Genomic DNA, 21,128 nt, shown 5'->3' with positions numbered 1-21,128 from the left:
CACATGTGACATCACACACTGTGGTAGTCTTTTCATCCAGCCGCGACTGTGCAGATACCTTAAAAGATCATAACTTTTGAACGGATTGTACGATTTTTTCCAAGCTTTCTGTGATGTGTCCTACTAATATTGTTGTATTCACTGAATCCACGTGCGCATGAAGGTGGACTTGTCCTTTAAGGACAGATTCTGAAAGAGCAGACTGTAAGCTTTAAAATGATGTATCACACAATCCAAAGGGATTCCCCTAACCTATCTAAATAATAATACCGGTACTGGAAAGAAAGCACACACTCTGGATAAGTATGAACTGAGAAAAGAGACTGCATTGTCTATTTTAGCTTTTAATCTTTACCAAGCTGTCTCATGTCATTATGTTCATCTTTTCTTCCCCCCTCCAATTTTCATTTGAGTTTGTCATTATTAATTTTTGATGATAAGAACGATGCCACAAGGCATTGTTTCTTAAAAATGCTTCAACTGCTCCTTCAGGTCCAAAATCTACATTTATATATATTATTTTCCTGATCTCCTCAACATTTTCCAAAAATAAAGCATACACCTTTTATGCATTGAGTCCTCCTTTTTGTGGATAATTAAAGGCAAAAACCCAAAATTAGTGCTTGAAAATTATTCTTAAGTGTGAGTTACGGATAGAAAGAACCTCTGTAAAAAATGAATCTGTATAATCAATGTTAAGTATTGTTAATAACACAAAATGTGAACAATATTTCTATGATAACATGTTTCCAGACTAAACCGTCCGCATTTATGCTTTAATGAGAAAAATACTGATATCTCTTTATATGTTTGCTTTGATTGTAAAAACTGTATATGGTAGGATGTCTTGTGATACAACAGGGGGGCATTTCATGAAGCAGTTTGGTCAGATATTTTTCTGACAAACTATTTCAAACTACAGAAATCCTTGCATCTGATTGGCAGAGAGCAAATTTGTCCGACAACTTGTCGGACAAAATGCTTCATGAAATGTCCCCAGACCTACACATATTATGCATAAAATGTGATATCCTGAACATTTTTTTCAAGTCACTCTCCCAAAAGTGTGTATATATAGGACCTTTAAGTTTTTCTTGTGTTTGTTCCTGGCAGATTACTAGTACACAAAACGGAAATTAAGGAAATTAAAATGAATATACTGAAAACCAAAACTACAGATACTAATAACTTACTTCATTCTTCTCTCCCCACCCCACCCCACCCCTTCTTTTTGGTTTCTTGATATACTAGTAGATCTAGCTGACTTTGATAATTGTCCTTATGTAACATCATCTTCAATTGACAAGGCGATAAAACTTAACAATCATTTCATTATGCTGCTGGACTAATGGGGTTCGTTGAACTATATTGTTTTTAATGTACTATACTTTTTCCTCCTATCAATCACATGTATTTTGGGTGGAATGTATTTTGACATAAAGCATCATAGAATCAACCGCCTTTGGGTCGGGAATTTTGTCATATTATATTGTGATTTAGATTCTGCTCTATGCCGATTTTGTTTCATTTCTATCAACTTTTTAAACTTCCCCATAGACTTTGTTCACCAGCCAACTACATCCCACCCTCTTTGGATAATGTGAACCAATCAAACATTGCTTTTACTTTTTAATAACATGTCTATACATAGCTATCAGACCAAAAATATTCAAACCGCTTTAAGTCTTTATGAGTGAAATTACAAATATCAATATATATTTAAAAATATTCAAATTGTCTAAATTCAACTTCATCTATGAAAACAGACTTTTAACCTTTTTAAACATTTAAATACCCCCATAAGAAATAAGAAACATATAAAGAGGGGAGGTGCGGACTATAAAAATTGCTTACGGGAACCAGGTAATCCCTGCGCTAAACCTATGGAATTCACACAATTTTGGAGGAAACGGGTTAAATTTGTTAGGAAATATGTAAGGCAATACCCAAAACCTTAAGTTCTCAATGGAATATGCAGCTCTTCTACTGGTAAACTAGTAGTTCTGGGAGAAAAAATGAACTGTGACATAGTCCTACACCTGGCTCAGTCATTGCCAAAGATTTAAAGTATCTGAGCCAGAGTCACATGTCACTCTTTGCCATTTCTCTACAGGAGGTAGACAGTACTAAAAAAATCCTTTACCAGAAATTATATGAAATTATTTAATGAAAAGGTGCTTAAGAAAACTGGACTATTCCAACACACCTCCCTCAGGTCCGCAGCACAGACTAACCACCTGTTACCATAGGAAAACCAGTAAAAATGGTGTATTACTGTAAACATGCACATAATATGTCGTATTATGGGTCTGAATTTTAAGACTAGCAACCATGTACATTGCATTGCATTGTACAGAAACCTGGCGAATGCCCTGTGTGTAGTCTTTGAATTCAGACATTATTGTTATGTACAAATTAAGGGCATTTTCTCATTTTTTCTGTTAGCGGATTTCTTGGAGCACCCCCTAATTTTGATCCTCATATATATACAAATGTCTGAGGAAAAAATGACACTTTTGTCCGGCGTGTCACGATTATCAGTATATTTGTCACTAAGCCACCCCACTATTGGGAAAACATTCTGTTTTTCAAATTAATGCATACTTAAACTTTTATTAATTTGTGTTACCCTGGACGTGTATCGAGCGAAATTGTAGAAAAAAAAAACACGTCAGCTTTCCTTTGATGGAAGTTGAAGGACAAATATAATATGATTGTGTTTCTTTCAAATGATCAGTAGCTATTATTGAAGAGGCATGACACTATTTTGCACAGAAAACAGAAACTTAGAACTTACAAATTCAGTAGGAAACACCGCTTAATTGTCAATCACCGCGTAACAACATTCTATCTAACAAAATAATCAAAACATTTTTGTTTGATTCAGTTTTCACATTTTTGCGAATGCTGTGATAGATATGTGGATGGATATTTTTACCTTGTGGCAAACGTGATGAATCACAGAAGTCAAAAATGAAAAAATAATAAAAATAAGAACAAATAAAGGATTTATGTCAAGACTAAATAAATTTCACCATGATAAATCAAGGGCCCTACTGAGTTTTTAAATACCATTTATTGGTATCATAAACAATATCAACGACTCTACCAAGTAAATGATGTTAACTATCGGCCACCTTCGCCGTCAAGTAATCAGCATCCTGCATATATCTGATTCCACAATCTTATTGTTAGAATGATAGAGTCGATGTTGTCTGTTGAAGTGCAGTGTTCGTTAAGTGCGTTAGAGGAAATCAAATTGAAAAAAAAAGAAAATAAGCCAATATTAAATGTATTTTGATTTATCAAGAACTCCATCGGAATTCATGCATTGAAGATCAATCTAACAAACTGTACAAAACACTTACATATTTTTTCTTTCTTCCTGCAATGTATAGCGAAGAAAAAAGAAAATACTATATAAAATTGTTAACATATTAATTACTTGAACATGATGGCAATCCAAACAAAAACAACATCAAGATATGTTTATGGTACGTAAGTGCACGGCTTGACATTAAACAGTGACGTATAATTACGACATGAAAAAAAGCGTGCTGCCAAAGTCGCATGATGTGAAATCGTGTAACAAAATATACAAGTAAACCTTTGTCTCTGTCAAGCAAATCGTGCATTCAATAAATTTACATCCTTGTATGTAGCACGCTTTACATTCTGCAGAAATCTAAATTAAGTCTGCGTATTCATGTATTTCAATCGCTTACCAATTTCATGAGGCCACACCTGGTCCATTGCTTTCATGAATCCTAGATAACATACTCGTTAACACAATAATGTTTTTTAAATGAAGAGTTTGTTCACAAAAACCGATAAGTCCATTTTTGAAGATTGAAGATTTGTTGAAGTATGGTCTCTGTCATAAAGTACAAAATAATACCTTTTGAATGATATATTGGTCACTACATATAAAGGTACATTTTTGAAGTTATGGTCAAAAGAAGCAAAAATTTTCTTATTATTCTCTCTTTTTTTCTTGACCTTTAATCGCAAATATCTCCATTTGGCAAATATGGACATCGGTTTCTGCAAACAAACTCTTCAAATATATATATAGGCAACACACACACCGTAATTTACTTATTAGAAGAATGCTACATGGTATAATACAACTGATATAAACTTTTCACATCTGTTTCATACAAATATGACATTCTGGCAGTGCTTTTATACTTTTGTAAATTCTACACAAGTGATTGATGTGTTCCCACCGATGCGGTCTGTACAAAGGACATGTGGTTTTTTTTTGTGTCTTTGTCTCTGTCCTCTATCGACAAGAAATCGACAGAAATCGACAGACATCGGCAATAATCGACAGGAATCGACACCTTCAAAACTTGACCTTCCACAAAGAGCATTCCTCGCTGCCCAAGCTTTTGATACATATCATCGTGTTGCATACCGAATTAATAAGCACGCTCTTGCGACCCTGCATTTATCAAGCAGGCATAATATGTTTTGTTCTTGAATATTTTGTTCTGATGTAAAGTAATTCATTTCATCCATCCATTCATTCATTCATTCATTCATTCATTCATTCATTCATTCATTTTTTCATTTCCAGCAGAAACATACAAATGTATTAGAGAAATGGAACACAAATATATAGATTTCATCATTTTCAAAATAAAGGATGAGTTTACAGAAAAATTGTAAGTATACGAAAATGTAGCGATCCCTCTAGTTTTTTGTTTTAGGCACAACGTTTGATAAGCAGACGCTACCACTCACGAGCGTAAGACAATACGTTTTATGAAGAATTCACCCCCTAGAAAAAGTACGGTTGTGTGCCTGCTAGTGATTGTGCAGGTGTATTAGGTTCTTCCTCTTGAAAAAAAAAAACAGCTATTGAAAATAATTGAAAAAAGAGTAGTTATCTAACCACAATTTCTTGAACCAAAATTGAAAGCTGGCACTAGGACAAAAAAATACTTTGCAGTATTCGCTTGTCATACTTGTGATTTTATGATCTCTTCACGCCTGCGTGAGATAAGGGTTATGATGGACAGAATTGTGTGGCGCTATATCCCTGTTTAGAATGGAATCAAAGATCCGAAAATTGAACATAATTCATCAATTCAAGACACCGCAATGATCCCCACGAAAAGAAAAATAAAAGAAGCCTTTATTTTCTTCAGGAGCACATTCTTTTCTTTTATATGAGTGTTTCTGCAAGATCATCCTAGTTGACATTCTTTTTGTTCCTGTTGCTTTCTTGTATAATATCATTCGTGCTTTTATCAGAGTGTTGTGGTAACGGATATACAGTCATTCAGAATGTAAAAGTGAGGACAAGAAAAGTCTTGCCGGGTAAAACAAGCCAAGAACAAACACAGTGACTTGGATTTGTTGTATCTCACACTCCCTCTTCCTCTGCCATGATTCTTGCACTCTGCATGGGAAACAAAATAAAACACAGAAGCAAAAATCAGTGATGTTACTGTTTGGAATGTAATTGTAGACCTATTTTTCAACTGTTTGTAATTTCAAAAATTCATTATTCCTAGGGTTCGAAATTCCCAATATGAAATAAAGTTTGGTAACTTGAAGGCTCGTTAATCCAAAAATGATAAAAGGAGGTCTGTTGACACAAAGGTTCGTTAATTCGAAAATGATAAGGTTGTTTCATCTAATCGTTCATCCAATTTCATTTCATCTAACCTGCAGAATGATGAACATTTTCCTTTTTAAAAAATTGTATGTCCAAAAAAAAAAAAAACCCTGATTCAGTATCATGAGGAAGGGAATCAATGCACAGACAAAACTTTCAGTTCCATTCATTCCATACATTTTTGCCTACTTGTGTTTCTATTAAAGATTCTAGATTATATTATATTCTATGCATAAATTTAACTCACGCAAACAATCTGACATCTCAAAGATCATGAAATAGTTTCTTCACAAGTTTTTGAGCGCTCCCGATTTTCAGGTATAACAAAAAGTAAAGAGATGTTTCTATAGAGACTTTTTTGTTTTTCATATCTCAAGACAATCAAACGTCAACCATTTGACTGTTAAGCAAAGCAACGACACAATCAAAATGTCTGACAGGTCCCTGGAAACTCAGATATGAATGATAAATGCCAAAATGTATGATGTGACGTTGGTGTCGAGTGGAGCATTCTTTAGAGGGATAGTACAGAAAGGTTGAGATGGGGCTTTATGGTTGCAATATGATGACGATGATGATAATGACAATGATTATTTTTTTCAGTTACAAGAAACATTTGATGAAATTATATCAGAAGGCATAACATTCTAAAGAGGATTTCAAAATTTATTTGATAAAAACATGCTTTTGAAATGATTGAAATATTGAAAACAAAGCGATCTTAATAAAAGGTGGGACCCACCTTTCATTAGGATGGCTTTCTTTTACTTTGTTTGTGGATATCTCAGCTATTTCAAAATCGATAGGTAAAGCAAAAAAAAAAATGGACTCTGAACATAACCCTGTTCACAATAAAAAAAAAAAACAAACATATCAATTTTCTCCCTACAACACATTAAGTTTATGTTTTACATTCCAAGGTGTTTTGTATAGGCCTATATCATAATTTAAGGAGAAATAAAATAGACTGGAATTTCCTATAGCAATGCAATAGAGTCCGAGCTGTAGATATGTAGGCCTACCTAATTATCATCATTGTTTCGAAAATTTGATCAACATTTATAAACAAACACACACCGAAACAAACTTTACCTGGCATCTGTAATGCTCTTATGCAGCATGTTTTTTAGAAGAGTAAGGACATGCATTGAATTTAAGTTGATTTCAGAAATGTTGTCCAGTGACGTAAGGCCTCACCTCTCGGAGTTTCTCTTTCAGCTGGTCTTCATTCAGCTTCTGCTCTTCATACCGATAGAGGGCGTTCCTCAGAGGTTCAACCATGGAATCATCCAGTTGAGGGAAAAGCTGTCGAAATGACAATATAATCGCATGCTTTTGACTTTTGACATTTACATTTATTCAGACTCTCGCATATTAGTATGAGATATGATGAACACTTCGTGATTTGGAACACAACTCTCTATTTTTCACACAACGTAGTATGTCTTGTAAACAAGGCAATACCACTTTTCAAATTGAGAAAATAAGCCTTAAAGACTGAATAATGCGGTTTAGGAATATTTTGTTTGTTTCTTTGTTTGTTTTTGCATATTGATTCGCGGAGAACAAACGAGAAACTAAAGTAACTATTGGAATCATACTAATATTAGTGATTACGACACGATTCGGAGCCATGACGTGCGTGGACACGTGTGCCTGTAAGACTGTAATAATGACTTGACGGATATTTTGGTAGGCCTACATGTACTGGTATCACGGCACGAAAACCCGACTACCGTAAAAGTTTTTCTACTGCGAACCATTTTGCTCTTTTCTGCAATGGCTGCCTATTTGTGGAAAAATAACATTTGTGTCTCTGCGTGTGTTTGTTGAAATATCCGCGTCTTCTCATCGCTATTTATATATTCTGTCGTCGTGTCCGTGATAGTTAATTGCTGTGTTTTATTGATTGCTTACTGAAATCTCTGGTGAGCTGCCAGCCGTTAATAAGATTCAAATTTGTGTCGTGATGTACGAACGGAAAACATGCATGAAACAGTATCAAAACAGATTAAACGGGTCCTTCGAATCCGCATTCACATTCAATTTTGATCTAATTGACATGTATGACGGATGCTTATATGGTAAAGTTTCTGCGTATGGCAGCATGCTAGGCACATAATGATACTCCTTTGTTCTATTTCTAAATCTGTGAAGACCTACACATTGTAAGTAGAGTTAGGCGTAGGACTATCGTATATATTAATGAGACGTCTTCTTTTCTCTTACCTTGGATACCACCTCGAACATCGGGATGAGGACATACTTGATGAAGCCTACTTGGGCCGTGGGCTTGGTCACCTTGTCTCGATCCATGAAGGCAGCCACGGGCAGACCTTCCATCTTTTCCCGATCACTCTGTTCCATACAAAAAGACAAACATCGGAAAAAATAGTAAACTTGTGATTTATAGTCTACAGCAGGACACGGTCTATTGAATTGGACATCTATTCGTCAGAATAACCAGATGATAACTAAAAACGTCAACATAATTATGGTATCTGGTAGAAACAATTAAGTGTGATAAGTCATAAGAGTCAAACGAAAACATTGCAAAAGTCAAGAATTTGGTCTGACGTTTGGATAGAGAAACCAATTACTCAAAACATTTTCTATTTGTATATTCAATATCATTGTCTTTATTACTGTTATTATTATTATCATCATTATCATTATTATTATCATGACTATTACTATTATTATTGTTAATATTATTATTATTATTATTATTATCATAATTATTATTATCATTAGCATCATCCCCATCATTGCCATCATCATCTTTATTACTACTCCTTCCGCTATAATTACTATTGTTGTTGTTTAATTAGTTGTTCTTCATTTGAGACGTCTCTTCATAGACAAAAACAAAACAATCTGATACAGAGTGACAGAACAAAATCAATCACAGCAACAAAACAGAATAAGGGAAAGATAATAATAGGCCAAGATCGTGACATAACAACAGGGTTATACACATACACACATAAAAGTATGCATTGTTGAGATTTATTCATGACTCTTAAGGTCAACAGTTATTACATGGATATTTACCGTGTTTCTCTGAGGAATATGTGAAATATAATATTCCACTTAACTTTTGTCTGCGCTGTATGTTGAAGATAATTATAACCCTCATGTTATCAAAACTATCATTTTGCTAAAATGATAGTTGTATCTTCCCCTGGATTCGATTTAATATAACTTTTACTGCAAAAATGAGTTTTACTGCAAAAATGAGTTAAGCGCCGTAATTAAACACCTCAAAGTAATTACATCATCAGATAGAACAAAATCAAACCTTTCCAGTAATACCTCACTGTTGACATAGCGAAATATTCTAGAAGTTATAATGATAAATATCCTGTATTTCCTTATCATTTTCTCTCTCTCTTTTTTTTTTTGGTCACTTTAATCTCAAATATCTCAAATCATCAAGAATGGAGTTAGGTCGTTTTGCGATAAAACTCACATGCTTGTGTGTCTGTGTGTCTGTTTGCAATTACTTTTATCTATATGTAAGCATTTACATTTTATTTTTCCTAGCAAAAATGAGCTTCATTACCTGGATGAAGTATTCCTCTAGGAGACAGTCCACCCATGGCTCTGACACGTCAGATGGCCGCACCTCGTTCGAGATATCACAACATTTGATGAGAACCATACGGAGCTAAAACAGAGAAGAGAGTTTGATTGGAAAACATTCTTAATCATTACTTTAGAATACGACCATCATCACATACCGCAAATTAAGTCTTCCCAAATGATACCTTACTAATTGCATAACAATATCAGACAAATATATCACCAGTTTCTTATCAATTTCTTTATTTTTTGGCAGGTTTTATTACAAAGGTCCGAAATTGACAAGATTTTAGTTCGCTCGATTTCAATCAAACTATCCAGATGGCCTACTGGCATGTGCACAGTTTTTTTTTTTTTCATTGAAGGTACAACAAAACACTTTGTGACTTGTTAATCCCGTCTGAGTAGCTCCAAGGCACAGAGTCAAAATATTAAGGTGCAAGAAAACATTGAAGACCCATGAAATGGAAAGTATACTTACGATAGAACAAAAGAAACAAAGTAACGAACCATAATAGGCCAATTGAAATAATTTTTTTATCAAAAAGAGGTTGCGTAGATGTTGTAAACTGTATGGAAACTTGAAGAAATAAAAGAAACCCAACACTCATTTATATGTCCTCGGCTGAACAAAACATACAATATCAAATATTGTATCTCGACGATCACGAGGAAATAATGATCAAATAAACCAATGAAAATAATTCATGTCAAAGTGAAGTGATAAAGGAAGCTTAATTCAAAACATGGACACATATACATATAGTTTGAACCGAAAAGTTGAAAGATAAACAAAGACAAGACGGCAACTCAAAAACTCATATAAGCAGTAGAAGCATGAAAGAGCGAAATTTATTATGAGATTGCCATTTTCAGTTTTACTGGGATTTTGCTCTTTTATAACTCTTTTGTCAAAGCACGTATTTTTTGTACATGTACATGTGTCAAACTGTTTCATTTAACGAAGCTCTTCATGATGCTGTTAAAAAACATTTTGCCTGAACAAGGATATCACCTCCGTAAGAAGTAAATTCTACATACTAATGTACAAAGGAAGACAATGGAATGATAATACCCGAAAGGTCTCTTTAGATGTTTGTCTACAATCAAGTCCATGATATTCTAACCGGTAACAGCTTTCCAGCAGCTGCAGCAAAGAGTACTTAAAGACTCTCACAAAGAAAATTTACTCGATTGCAAAAGTACACTACGTCAATCAGGCGGAATAAAGAAGCCTGCTTATCTTCACCGATCTGGAAGACATTGAGCGGTTGTCATGGCAACATGCCCCAATCCAGAGGAAAGCATCTCCATCACATTTCCCAGATATTGGATGTTTCATTGACACAATAGCATTAGCGGCAACTATAACAACGACAAGAAAAAAAGTGGCGCACTTAAAGGGAGATATGTATCTTTGGAAAGTCGGGGTCAAACATACGTAATTGATGTGATCCATGTTGTTGAAGTCGAATCCCTCTTCAACCTGTGTCTTGAATTGATCCAAGATGTCCGAATGGCGAGCCATGTCGGTTGCCATGATCAACATAATGATGCCCTTGGAGAGAAAAAAAAATGGAGAGAGAGATATGATTGGCCAGTTTGGTAATGTATTCAAATCTTATGCATAATTGCGCGCTGCAAACGTTGACCGTGTCTTTTCTTCTCTCTCTCATTGCCCCTTTCTGATGTTTTGTTGTTGTTGTTGTTTGTGCCTACACATCATAAATATTTGTTTCCTCTATCGTTTTGTGCCTCTGAGTGTGTTCTTCTGTGGACTCCTTACTCCTTATTCCATTTTTTTTTTGCTTGTTTGACATAAGAACAGTGCAATCTCCACATATCTTATATATGAAGAGTTAGTTCACAAAAACCGATAAGTCCATATTTGCCAAATGGAGATATTTGCGATTAAAGGTCAAACAAAATAAAGAGAATAGTAAGAAAATTTTTGCTTCTTTTGACCATAAATTCAAAAATGTACCTTTATGTGTAGTGACCAATATATCATCTCAAAAGGTATTATTTTGTACTTATTGACAAAGACCGTATTTCAAAATCTTCAAAATTGGACCTATCGGTTTTTGCGAACAAACTCCGCCTATCATTGACTTGTAATATCGCTTGAAAGAACCTGGCTGATATTTGAAGGAAAATCTGAATTGAAATGAATTGAATTGAGTTGAATAGCAAAAAACTAAACGCGTCCCCGAGACTAATTTCCGGATATGGAAACACGTTAAGCATATAGGCCTACAATCGATTTCAAGGATTTAATGTTATTTTGTATAATGCATTTGTATGTACCAATGAAGCTTGCAGTTGACATGGGACAAAAACCCAAAACACGCTTATGTGAACCTTTTATGACACAGAAAAAAAAAAAAACCGATCTCGGCATTGTCAAAGTAACGCGTTGTCGTGGCAAATCACGTCAGCTAGGCAATTTTCTTTGTAGAACATTTTGATATGATAATGCAAGCACTTAACAAATGGTGGAAGGTGGATCTTGAGTCCTTCTGAAAAGAATGTTTCACTTTTTAAATCAAGTGTATCTTTGTGAAAGGTCAGGATCTAGACAAGGGGTCATCCGCGTCTACCTGTCTAACGGCTTTGAACTCGTCCTCTGGCAGACTCCGAAAGATGTTACACTCCGGATTGCTGAGGATCTTAAAGGCCACGGCACAGTGATGGTTCTCAAGGGGAGAGATGTCATTGTAGCGAATGGCCAGGTCCGTCCGGGCATTGATCTGGTATCTATTGGAGATGGAATTGGTGTACAGCGCCATTTTATAAACACAAACATAAACATAAACATAAACATAAACATAAACATAATAATAATAATAATAATAATATCATTATTATTACTATTGTTATTATCATCGGTTTCATTATTATCATTATTATCATTATTACTTTTATTTAATACCATTATCATCATCGTTATAATCATAATTACCATTATCATCACAATGGAAGCAACATGATGGTAGAAATTTTAATTCATATCTATACACTAACATTGCTGAAATATTCAAAACCAAGATTCTGCCACCCTGTTGGAAGGACGACAATGTCCAACAATGTGAAATATAATGTGAAACACAGTGTGTAATGTCTGCACACTGTTAAAAAGAAGCGTTGACATAGTATGAACACATTGTTAATCGTCATTTTACAGTGTGAAACAAAACGTTACTATGAGAATACCCCATGAAAAGCCACATCACAGGGACGAATAATTATTACACTGTTAAATTCGCGCGTTTTTACAAGTAGTTGACAATGTGAGCTACAAAATGTGACAACACTGTGGTACATTGTTTTCGTTCCAACATGGCAATAGCGTCATGATCTATGTCAGTCATTGCTAGATTACTGATGTGTTTAAAGGAAATCAACGAAATGCACAGTTACCTATAGACCGAGCATAATTCTCACTCTCCCCTGCTATTTCATATTTGTTATTCATATGAAATTGAACACGAATGTAGTTATGTTGACTCTAAGGCAAGGTGCACTTAAAGTTTTTAGTTAATCATAAAACTTCCCTGCAATGATTTGTAGATGATACGACTGGCAGAATCTTGATCTAGAAGGTTTTCTTTTTTTTGGGGGGGGGGGGTGTATGCGAGTAATCTTGAGAAACATAGTAGAAAATACCCCTGTGAGATATATATCACGTATTCACATTATCCATTTTGGCCACATACATGTTGTTTACGGGTACATGAATCAATACAGTAGTTATAGAGCATTGACATTTTATATAGCTTCTTCAACGGTCAATCTATATTATGTGACTGAGAGAGGCTTTTTGGATTTGGGAGGTACAAAGCTTTTCTTGTTGGATCTATTTGTCTTGCATATCATAGACGGTATGTAGAATTGCTTTGGGAAATTCAGCAGTGGAGCTGTCCATGCCCTTTCGGTCTGATTAATGTCAGCATTCACAGCAAGCTTAGATTCCTTGTGTATCATATCTGAGTCAAGATATGTTATTCTATCGTGATAACGTATGCTTTGATTCAAGCATAGGTACGAAAATTACATAGGATCCACTTAACTACATATTATACAGCAATCTTAGCAAAATCAAATCAATCCAAGTGACACCAGAAGGTCATGATAAACGATATTATGATGGTAGAACATTTTGAAATCATGCAGGAAATTGGTAAACTCTTACTGCAAGGAGAGCGATTTTGAGTGAAGATCATTTTATAGTGAAGGATCGTGCAGTATAACGAAAACAATGCATGTCACGTGCTACAAGTTCAACCAATTACATAGTACCATGCTGTAAAGTTCTCGTCTAAGCAGCATCGTGTTCCTTCAACTCATATAATGGTTGACCTTTATATGAGAATACATTACACACAATAAGCAATAACTAAAGTATGACGAAATCATTTATTCGTCTGTCACTTAACTTACATCCTGTGGATTTCCATACCTGAAGAACGTAGAAAAAAAGGGAAGCAGCTTGCTATTCCGGATGTTTGTTTTACCGAAAATGAAATACGGTACAAAAAAAAGGCTCACCTTCAGAATAGCGAATCATATTTCATTCTTGGAATATTGGGCGAACCTTCGAAAATCAACGAACAGCACCCTCAATGTGTAATAGAAATATTGTGAAACTGGTCAGTGGTGTTTCGAAGATGATTTTACGTACGTGTTGTTGAAGCCTGGATGGTCCAAGTCGTGACACACGGCCGCTGTGAGGAGAATACCCAGGTCTGTAAGATTGAACTTTGACTTGAGGTCACACAGGTAGATCATGCCGTACATCATCTGGGTCACACAGAAACAATGCCGGAAGTTGTGGAACGGGTTGTTCCGGTAGTTCTCCTGGACACAGCACTGCATCGAAGCAAGGCACACACAGATACTTCTTAGATGTATTAAAAATAATAACGACCACTTTGATTTCAATAAGTAACTATTTGAGTATCTAAATAATTGTTTATTCAGCTATTTATGATTTCTTCCAAATAACCAAGACATAATTTTCGAGAAAGTAACACTCCCCCAAATATCAGTGGCGCATGTTGACAGTAAATCCCCGGCCTGAAAGAATTAAGTCATAATAAGTTAATATTCTTTATATTGCCAGACAAATTAAATTACTTCATATCTTAAATTGTATATTCTTTGTTTTTTCTTAAGATATAATTAATTATCCGAGATATCATAACTGTTGGAATCCTCTTGAATATTAAACTTAAGATGTTTAATTTCAGGTGGAATCTTAAGGCTAATGATCAGAAAACACGAGATACAAGTAAAAAAAAAGAGGTACAACAGTAGCAATAACTTTAGAACCTGGACAATGGTTCAAACATGACAGAGTGTGGTGGTACTGAAGCCTAGAGTGAAGAACTCACCAGGAACCGACGCAGTACAATAGGGTTCATGTGAAACTCTTCAACAAGGCCAAGATCGTGGTACATGTGTTCAAGGAGACAAAGCATCTATATAAATTGGATAAGAGAGAAAGAAGGTAACTCATCAAAAGCAACAACTTCACTCTTCTGATAAAAGAAAAGTAGACGCAGGCACCCCTTCTCTGATATCATGGCATATTATTGAGGTTTTGGTGGCGGGTGTAGATTTTCTCTGGCAACCTTTTAAAGCAAGGCATGCGGTGGATGTTAAATTTAAATTTGTACATTTTTGAATCGTGAAGTTCTTAAAACACACACACACACACACACACACACACACACACACATGCACGCACGAAAACAAAACAAAGCAAAAAATCTAGGACACAGCGTTCTCTTAGACAATCACCACCCCTTCAAAACTGGAACATGCGTAATGTTTTCTGCCTTTATGCCTTGTTACATTAAAAAAAAAAAAAAAGTGTCAAGTGGTTGTAGTCCCCGTAGCCAACTAGTTCTATCTCGGCAACTTTCTCTACACTGTGCGTTTAAGCCAAGAACATCCAGGGCGATAACGTCAGGATTACCTTGGAAGAGACATTATAATTTCGAGTAACAAACATTATATATTTACATTATGACCATTCTGTAGCACTCTTAGGCTAAACAATACGATGACGCAATATTTGCCACTGCTCTCTGTCTTATTTTCCCCAAGGACTTTGTATTATGGTGGGGGTTGTGTTAAAGGAATGTCTATGGGTAGAATATTATGCTTGACTTAGAGTGCAGATACTAAATTGGAGTAGATATAGCAGGAGCAAATATCATGGAACCATACAATCTCTGTACTCATTACTGAAAGCATGATCACCACAGACAAAGCTTAGATGTCGATATCAATCTTCTTCATGAGATCATTCCTGAACACAGTCCTTAAGTTTTGTTGCAAATGTGCTAACCCCGTTCTTATTAAGTTGAGATTATAACTGCTTGAAAAAGAATATAAAAAGACAAATAGACATGAAAAAGTCAGTCATAATTACGAATATGCTTACTTTAGAATGCACAAACACGGTGCTTAGACATACTCTGCTATGAAACTCTTCAATTATTGTACTGACTTCAGGTTTTGCACTGTGAGGATTTTTTTTCCCGAATATTGGGACCCGTTACAACAAAAGGATCCTAAAGTCGCTGACAGGCGAGCCAATCATGGCCCAGAAAAATGCTATTGTCAGGCCTTTCCTTTGATCATTTAGCTTCGAAATTTCGGCAGATGATAGAAGATACATTAGACTACAAAATGATGTTAAAAACAGAAATCCAAACGTTTTGACAGATTTTGGTGATCTGACTTCAAACTCGATTTTCTAGGCTCACCCGTCAGCGACTTTAGGATCCTTTTGTTCGGTCTTCAGGAATAGTTTGGTCTTACCTCGTTCGATTCCCAGTGCCAGATGTCAAAGGTCGGCTTTCTTAGGTACTCCTTGGTTTCACGTGACAGTGTGTACTGGAATAAGTATGATGATGTTGTTTTTTTACTTCATGTTCCATATTCCACATGATTACAATTTGTATATTCCATTTGATTTCAGAAAGGGAAGTGTTTTACAAAACAGTCAATGTGAAACGATATTGCATCAGTGTATAAGGACATATAGTGACGTGTGACATGAGGAACCTACTAAAAAGCAAAGCTTGTAGGATGAAAGTTCCACAGGTATAATTTGGGTTTTTAGTGCAATATGTAAAAATGACGAAACATGACGAATGCAACATGTCGAGAATATAATAACGTTTTATGAAGTGCGCAAGGTATTGTATAATGTTGATGATTAAACTTGAGGTATTAATGCTAAGTAAAGTAACAAACTGATCAAGCAAAATGAAGTCAACATAGAGAGGCATCATTGTGAGTATGCATAGGTACTTCAAGTCATCATAGAAAAATAATTAAACGTAGGATTTGAGAAAAACTGGCTTTAAGATTTTGCTTAAAGGAACTTAGAGAACTTGATTGCAACCGAACAGAATGTAACTCATTCCAGAAAGAAGGGCCCGTCGATGTAATGGTCTTAAGAGGTAAATCTGTACGGGATAAAATGATAGGATTCTCTTTGTCTTGCATAGAGTAAGTATGGATACGCATATATGTTTTTAACAAACATTGGGAAAAATAAACTAGGAAGATCACCATAGCTCTGCTCATAGTAATAATACGACTGGATAAATGATGATGACATCACAAAGACATTGATAATAGTAGTAATGGCGATGGCAATATTACTTTTGAAAATATAGATTATCCTTGACAGAAAAAGATAACTTTAATGATGATAAGAACAAAAATGACAAGAAAAAAAGAGAGAAGGAAAGGAACAATATGTAATCTGATTTGATGTTGAATTTTCCTCCATGTCTGATCCCTAAAATAAAAAGAGACTCTTCAAACAACATTTATTTTGTCAAACACACACACAAAAGTAAACATTCCATGTGTGGAGAAAATGTCAATTTCACATACGAAACAACAACGTTGTGCTAAAGAACAACAGGTAACATGCAGAAAACAAAGATTATATTTCTATAAAAGAACACGAACGAGAATGCTTTGTCCTTTTTCTGCGGTATGCATGCAGCTCTGCTCTGTAAGTCATTCAGTATTGCTGATTACCTTTTTGATATTCCGCTTGGTAATAATATGATGGGTAGGTTGAGGTATTTAAAGGCCTATGATTTTGCGCTGAAGACCTTTTTTTTTTTTTGTTGTGGCTTGTAAACTGAAGAAACCCAGAAGTGGCACCCGATGTTACGCTTGCGCTGATTTTTTTTTGTCTTTTGTCTTTGTCTTTTTTCTTCTTTTTTCGTGAAACAGACACCCAATCTTTCCACCCTCCCCCCCCCTTTTTTTAACACACAGGTGGGTAGAGGGAAACATTCAATATCAGACAAACCTTCGGGTATTTCGGAACGTCTCTCTTTGCAACTATCCGCGTATCACTGCTGTTGGCCGATGGAATGGTGCACTTGCAAAAGTTGGCGTGTCGGCTGAAAGGAATATTACGGAAATGATTATTTATTATAATTATGATGATGATGTGAATAATTCCTAACCATATTATCAATATTGTAGTATGTATGTATGTATGTATGTAGTAATAATGATAATATAAATAATAAGAATGATGATGATAGCAGAAATAGTAATGATGAAAATAATGATAATGATAGTAATTATATAGATAATGATAATACAAATGGTAATATTATAATCATTATTACAATAATTGTATGCATGACTCTTAAAATTGACTATAAATCATGACAAAACCAATGATAACAAATAAAATTATCCCGCGACTAGCAAACAATTTATGTTTTGGTATCAGCTCCCACTAATATATTGTTTTCTACGATTTTTCTTTTTCCTTCATATTTCACACATAAATAAAGTACTGTCTCCGATACCAGTGGCAGTTTCTATACTAAAATAGGCCCTGGGGAGAGTGGGGTGAGCTGGGACGCGGGAGAGGAAAAAAAAATTGAACTACTATAAAGCGATTTCAAGTCTTATCGCCTACTAGGCATATGTCAACACAATAAAAGCCCATGGTAACTGCTCTGCAACAGCTCTGTGGAAAGTGTATTTTCTTTTTTCAGACACTTTTTTTTTTTGCATTCAACATGAAATGCTTTCTATCATCGTGCGGCTTTATCAGGCACTTAGCGTGCAATACATGTATGTAGACCTTATGAGTTCCAATAATTTGCATTACAAGATTTTGCAAAAATTAGCTTAATAGTGATGTTATAACCGCCATTCAATTGATTTTTTTTTTTTTGGGGGGGGGTGCTGGGATGAACTGGGACAGCATTACTGTCCCACGTTTTTATTATTTTCTTTTAGCTCTGGATGCTTTTAACATAAATTTCTGTGATTTACAATGAACATAACCATGTTTTGCGATGAAACTCTCTTTATGGGTAAATATTCAAACGCACACACACACTTTATTATGTGATATGCTTGTATGGTGTCTAGCCTAAAGATACTGTTTGTTCCACTTCACCTCAACCAATGTCCCATTTCTCCCAGGGGGTCGTGCACTTCTCCCCATTGAGAAGTCTTTTTAAAATCCATTATGACACAAATATGAGATTTTTAGGAATAATATGAACAAACAACCCATCATGTGGACCAGCATCAGTAGTATTTGGGTACGAGACATGAGTGCCCCATTCTAAATATCAGAAAAGTTATACGGGAGAATTCATCAAATCAACAATTTTTGCCCCACTTGTCCATCCATATAAATGCATAATTAATCATCTCAGTAAAGCGACAATGTGTATGTTAAGAACAGTGACAAACTAGACTCCCTCTATAATCGCAGCGGCTTTTTATGATTGCGCAGCGAGATTCAATCTGTTGATCAGTACCAGATGAATAAAAAATGCAACCCGCAAGAAAAGTTAGAAAGATAAGAAGAAGCTATATAAAGGAGAGAAAGAGAGGTGAAAAAAATGAAGGACAGAGTATTAATGTCTTCCAAAGTTCAAGTGCCAATTTATCGGCTTTTTGTGTTGCTGAGCTGTTGTTCAGGTCAGAAATTGAAAATTACCAGCGCCCTGGCAATCATCATGCAATAGACCAAAACTTGTCATGCAAGGAATTATTATTTCCCTTTAGGGCGGACGTCCACTTGGGCGCGGACAAGCCCCGGAAGGGTTGCGGAAGCAAATTTTGTTATTTCGGCATCCTGTCCGCGATAGACGCGGAATAACTTTGTGAATCGGCTTGTCCTGGGACATTCCTAGGACTGTCCGCGGACTGTCCGCGGACTGTCCGCGGACTGACTGCGGACATTCCTAGGAATCACTCCGGAAGAGCACGAAATACCTCGGAATATGCTAATCGTAGCCGGGCAGCGCGGAAACATCTAGGATTACACCAGGAATGAACGCGGACAATCAGGATGCCGTCCGGACAACACAAGTTAGGCATGCGGACAAACTGCGGACAATACCAGGAAAATGGAAAGGTGTAAATTTGGCGCTGACTTTGACTTTTCCTCATATGACTGCTAGCCGTCATTGGTGCTCCTTGTTGTGCTTCCGCAGTAGCTGCTGATATTATATTGATATGATTGGTCAATATTATTTTACAAATGTGACCACCAAAAAGTCGAAGAAGAGGATTGTCTGCATGTCGGCTGACGACTCATTTTCTTTTCTTTTTAATTTGTCTCATCTGGGAGAACAATTTTTTCTCTGCCTACAGTCTCATGGATGATATTCGCAAACGTTTTGAAATGTATGTATAATATATATATCATGTAGATAAGGTAGTCCACGTGTTGGCAAGATAAAAAGATAAGTGACAAAACTGCAACAAAGTTCATGCTGTATTCACCAACGGTTTATTTCTTCACAAGAAATAAGCCGTTGGTGAATACAGCATGAACTTTGTTGCAGTTTTGTTACTTACTTGATATATATATATATATATATATATATATATATATATATATATATTCTTTATTCCCCTTGTTTTTTTTTAGACCTGTGCCTTATCCATCGTGAATCATATCTATATACATGTTTTGTCTGATACTTTTGTAGAGCATGCCAAAATGATCCTAATCATTAATTTTGTTTTTCTTTCTCTCATTTTTACCCATGTGCATCTCTAACCCTCTCTTATTTTGATCACTTTTGAACATTTTCAAGTCCGAGAATTTTTCTCATGCTTAGAGCTTACTAGCCTATTGTCAATGAAGTGTAAACATGGGGAAATATTTCTAACCTACTTTAATTTACTTTTTTTTTTGGGGGGGGGGGTTCAGCTGGGCTGTCAAATTGGATAATCGAGTTTATTTGCAACTAAAACAAAAAGAGAAGAAAAAATTATTAGGTAATAACAACTACGAAAATCATTCAGGTAAAGAATACTTCTGAAATGATTTGTGATGCTTAATGTGTACTTAAATATATACACATAGCAACAAAAAAAAAACCAAAAAAAAAAGAAAGACGGAAATTTAACACTTTTTCCGAGTTCAAAATGTATTGCTTTTTCTCTCATTTCACTTGAATTTTGATTTGACAGAAAATTCTTCATTGTCCTCCATCATCTTTAGCTTTCATTGTTATTCTGGGCTTCAAAGATGTTACATTGTAATGAGACCACAGGTATGTCTTTGCAATTGAATTCAGGCTTTTTAGTGTGATGAATTTGTCTTTTGTTCTAATATGTTCTATCATTAGAAAGCATTTTACGTATGAATAACAACTTGTTCATGTTTATATAATACACTAACATTTAGCCAAAAATTCTATGCTTTTTTTTCTGAGTGTACTTCCACCTACTTTTGTGATTTTTCAGCTGGGCTGTCACATGGAACAACCTAGTTTGTTTGCAGATAAAATACGAAAACAACATAAAGGAAAATGTACCATAGTAAGTAATAGGAACCAGGAAAGTCACTCAGATGAAAAATAATTTCTGAAAAGATCAA

The 21,128-nt window shown here is 35.3% G+C and overlaps 1 protein-coding gene across 1 annotated transcript in view; it reads right to left on the bottom strand.

Annotated features, from left to right (window-relative positions):
* Positions 1 to 5,374: 5,374 nt before the first annotated feature.
* The window catches only part of LOC139722738 (high affinity cGMP-specific 3',5'-cyclic phosphodiesterase 9A-like), a 54,910-nt gene continuing 39,156 nt past the window's right edge, over positions 5,375 to 21,128 (bottom strand). Inside the window, exons 8-17 of the mRNA XM_071634022.1 lie at positions 17,565 to 17,658; positions 16,046 to 16,120; positions 14,608 to 14,694; positions 13,896 to 14,083; positions 11,815 to 11,971; positions 10,656 to 10,772; positions 9,195 to 9,299; positions 7,859 to 7,987; positions 6,827 to 6,934; positions 5,375 to 5,410 (exon numbers count right to left, since the gene is read on the bottom strand). Coding sequence (XP_071490123.1) covers positions 5,375 to 5,410; positions 6,827 to 6,934; positions 7,859 to 7,987; positions 9,195 to 9,299; positions 10,656 to 10,772; positions 11,815 to 11,971; positions 13,896 to 14,083; positions 14,608 to 14,694; positions 16,046 to 16,120; positions 17,565 to 17,658 — 1,096 coding nt within the window. The remainder of the gene's footprint in view (positions 5,411 to 6,826; positions 6,935 to 7,858; positions 7,988 to 9,194; positions 9,300 to 10,655; positions 10,773 to 11,814; positions 11,972 to 13,895; positions 14,084 to 14,607; positions 14,695 to 16,045; positions 16,121 to 17,564; positions 17,659 to 21,128) is intronic.

This window comes from Diadema antillarum, unplaced genomic scaffold (assembly GCF_040938485.1).
Source record: "Diadema antillarum isolate AM-2024a unplaced genomic scaffold, OU_Dant_1.0 scf00000170, whole genome shotgun sequence".
NCBI lineage: Eukaryota > Metazoa > Echinodermata > Echinoidea > Diadematoida > Diadematidae > Diadema > Diadema antillarum.
Note: the sequence above shows the minus strand (reverse complement) of the source record. Positions and strands in the feature narration are given on the sequence as shown.